Raw genomic sequence first — 2,304 nt, forward strand, 5'->3', positions numbered from 1 at the left:
ATTGGCATGGGCATCATTGGCGCCACCACCGTAGACAGCAGCAAGATGGTGAAACGGAAGGTGATGACTTCTGCCTTGCGAGATAGGTAGATTGGGTGGGTGCTGTGCGTGCGTGTCGCGTGTGGGGTTATGTCTGCAATGAGTCCGGTACACTCTACGCCCAGCCGCGTTGGTCTTCTTCTGCCAGCAGAGCGAAGAACACTTAGTGAATGTAGAAAAATAGGAGGGGGAGAAGAAAATGCAAAGCGTACGGCCTTGCTCCTCTTTCTTCTGTTTTATTTCCCTCTTTTCCCCGTTGGTTTGCTGTCCCAGCGTTTTCCCTGCCAATTTTTGTGTGTGGGCACCGCAGGCACCATCCGTGCGGGCAGGGCGGGTGCGTGTGGGAGGCGGCGCGTGGGTCGGGGGGCGACAGCGGTAGAGCCCCGCGGCCTCCGAGCACACGGACAAAGGCGAAAGGAAAAAAAAAAATTCCTAAAGGGACAGTAATACATCCGCAGCGTGCGCTAAGGAAGGAAACAGCGAAGGGTGTGGCGTGGTGGGGGGAGGGAGAAAACAACAGCACACGGGAAGGTGACGCTTTGAAGAGAAGAAAATTCATGTCTTGGTTTTTTGTCTCTTCTTCGCCTCTTTCGCGGGAGCTTCTACAGCTACAGTCGCCACAACTCCCCTACCCCACCCTCCACACTCATTCCTCTTTCTTTCCTTCCTTTTTTTTTCTTGTTGGTGGCATTTACGATTGCTGGAAGTGCGAGCTGCAGAAAAAGCTGGGGGGTTCTGAGGAGATTGTTTGTTTTGTGTGACCTTTGCGCGTTGCTAAACTCAGTGATGCCTGGACCGTGGGCGAGAAGAAAAAGAATGGGAGGTAGTAGAGAGGGATGTAGAGGACCTGGGTGCTTTTTTTAAAAAAATTGTTTACAGCATTGGCTATGTGGGTGGAGTAGTGTTACTAGCGTTGGCCATTCAAATGCCACCTACACACCACTGCGATGATACGTCTTGCGACCTCCTCCTATTTGTGCCGGTGCCACAGGCATCATCATGCCATTGACACTGCTCGTTCTCTCTCTCCTTGTCTTCTATTATTAGTCCTGTTGCAGTCACACAGAGAGATAAATAGGGAAAGAGAGAGATAGAAAGAACCCCTGTGTAAGTGCTGGACAGTCCAATGGAAGGCTCACAGGTAAAGGAGCTCATACAAAAATGGCGCGGCCTCAGCAACGAGCTCAAGGACAAGAATACGGAACTTGAGAAGACCCGCGTGGCCCTTAACGAGCTCGAAGCACAGCACGCCAAGACTGTACAAGACTGGGACCTTGAGAAGGCGAACATACAGAATACTATCTCCCTTGTCTGGGCCCAGGTGTCGAATAGAAAGGAGGAGCTTGTGCGAATTGAGGAGGAGACGAAAGATCTTCAGCGGAAAGTGGACGAGAGACGGCTGCGCAACGAGGAACACTGGCGTGTTCTTAACAGGCGTAAGCAGATTGTTACGGAGCAGCTGCAAAAACTTGAGGAAAAGGATAAAGGTACAAGGGAACGACTGCGCGAGTTCCGCGAAGTTCGGGAGGAAAGTGGGAAGCAGCTCCTCTCTGCCATCCGCAAGCTTGAGGACACCGATCAACAAGAGCAAGTAGACCACCAGAAGAAGACGCGGCAGATGCAGAGCAAGATTGCCGAAATAGAGGCATGCATCGATGCTGAGAGAAAATCCTGGGCGCTGGAAATGGCGATGCGTGAGTGGAATCAGAAAAATGATGCGCGAAGGTGGCTCTGCGAAGAGGCGAGTGTTGCCGAGAACGACAAGAGTATGTGGGTGGCAATCGTGAAGGAGTCGAACAGTCTTCAGTGCGAGGACCAACTCAAAGAAATAGATTCCCTTCGTGCCCTCCTCTCTTGTTAGAGAATTCATTCCCCCTCGACCCTCCTCCTCCTCCTCATCCTCCTCCCCTCAGGGAAAAAAAAAGAATAGAGAGGGTGAGAGAAAAGGAGGAATTGGTGGCGTTGCGATGATGCGTGCGGCGTATATCTGTCTTCACAGGCGGTTTAGCGCGGGGGTGGTGCGCAGCCCTCCGTTAACAGACACATCTCTGTGCCTACCTCAAGACACTGAGCCTTCGTTGGTGTTTCTTTATTTACTGGTCGCTAGATATTTTAGATGCTTCACTGGGATGTTCATTTGCGTCTGTCTGGGCTATAGCTCACTCCTGTCGGACTCTTTTTTTCTGTCAAACCTTTGGGGAGCTTCTCTTGTCGCTCCTTTACTGACACTGCGCGTTCTGTTCTCCTATTCTTTTTTTTTTTTTT

General features: G+C 51.3%; 1 protein-coding gene across 1 annotated transcript; it reads left to right on the forward strand.

The window, feature by feature from the left end:
* Positions 1 to 1,165: 1,165 nt before the first annotated feature.
* DQ04_16621000 (hypothetical protein) lies at positions 1,166 to 1,900 on the forward strand (the record flags this gene model as incomplete). Its single annotated transcript, XM_009317489.1, has 1 exon — positions 1,166 to 1,900. The coding sequence occupies one exon, from the start codon at positions 1,166 to 1,168 to the stop codon at positions 1,898 to 1,900; it is 735 nt and encodes a 244-aa protein (XP_009315764.1).
* Positions 1,901 to 2,304: the final 404 nt, after the last annotated feature.

The sequence above is a fragment of the Trypanosoma grayi genome, assembly GCF_000691245.1.
Source record: "Trypanosoma grayi strain ANR4 Tgr_1662_V1, whole genome shotgun sequence".
Taxonomy (NCBI): domain Eukaryota; phylum Euglenozoa; class Kinetoplastea; order Trypanosomatida; family Trypanosomatidae; genus Trypanosoma; species Trypanosoma grayi.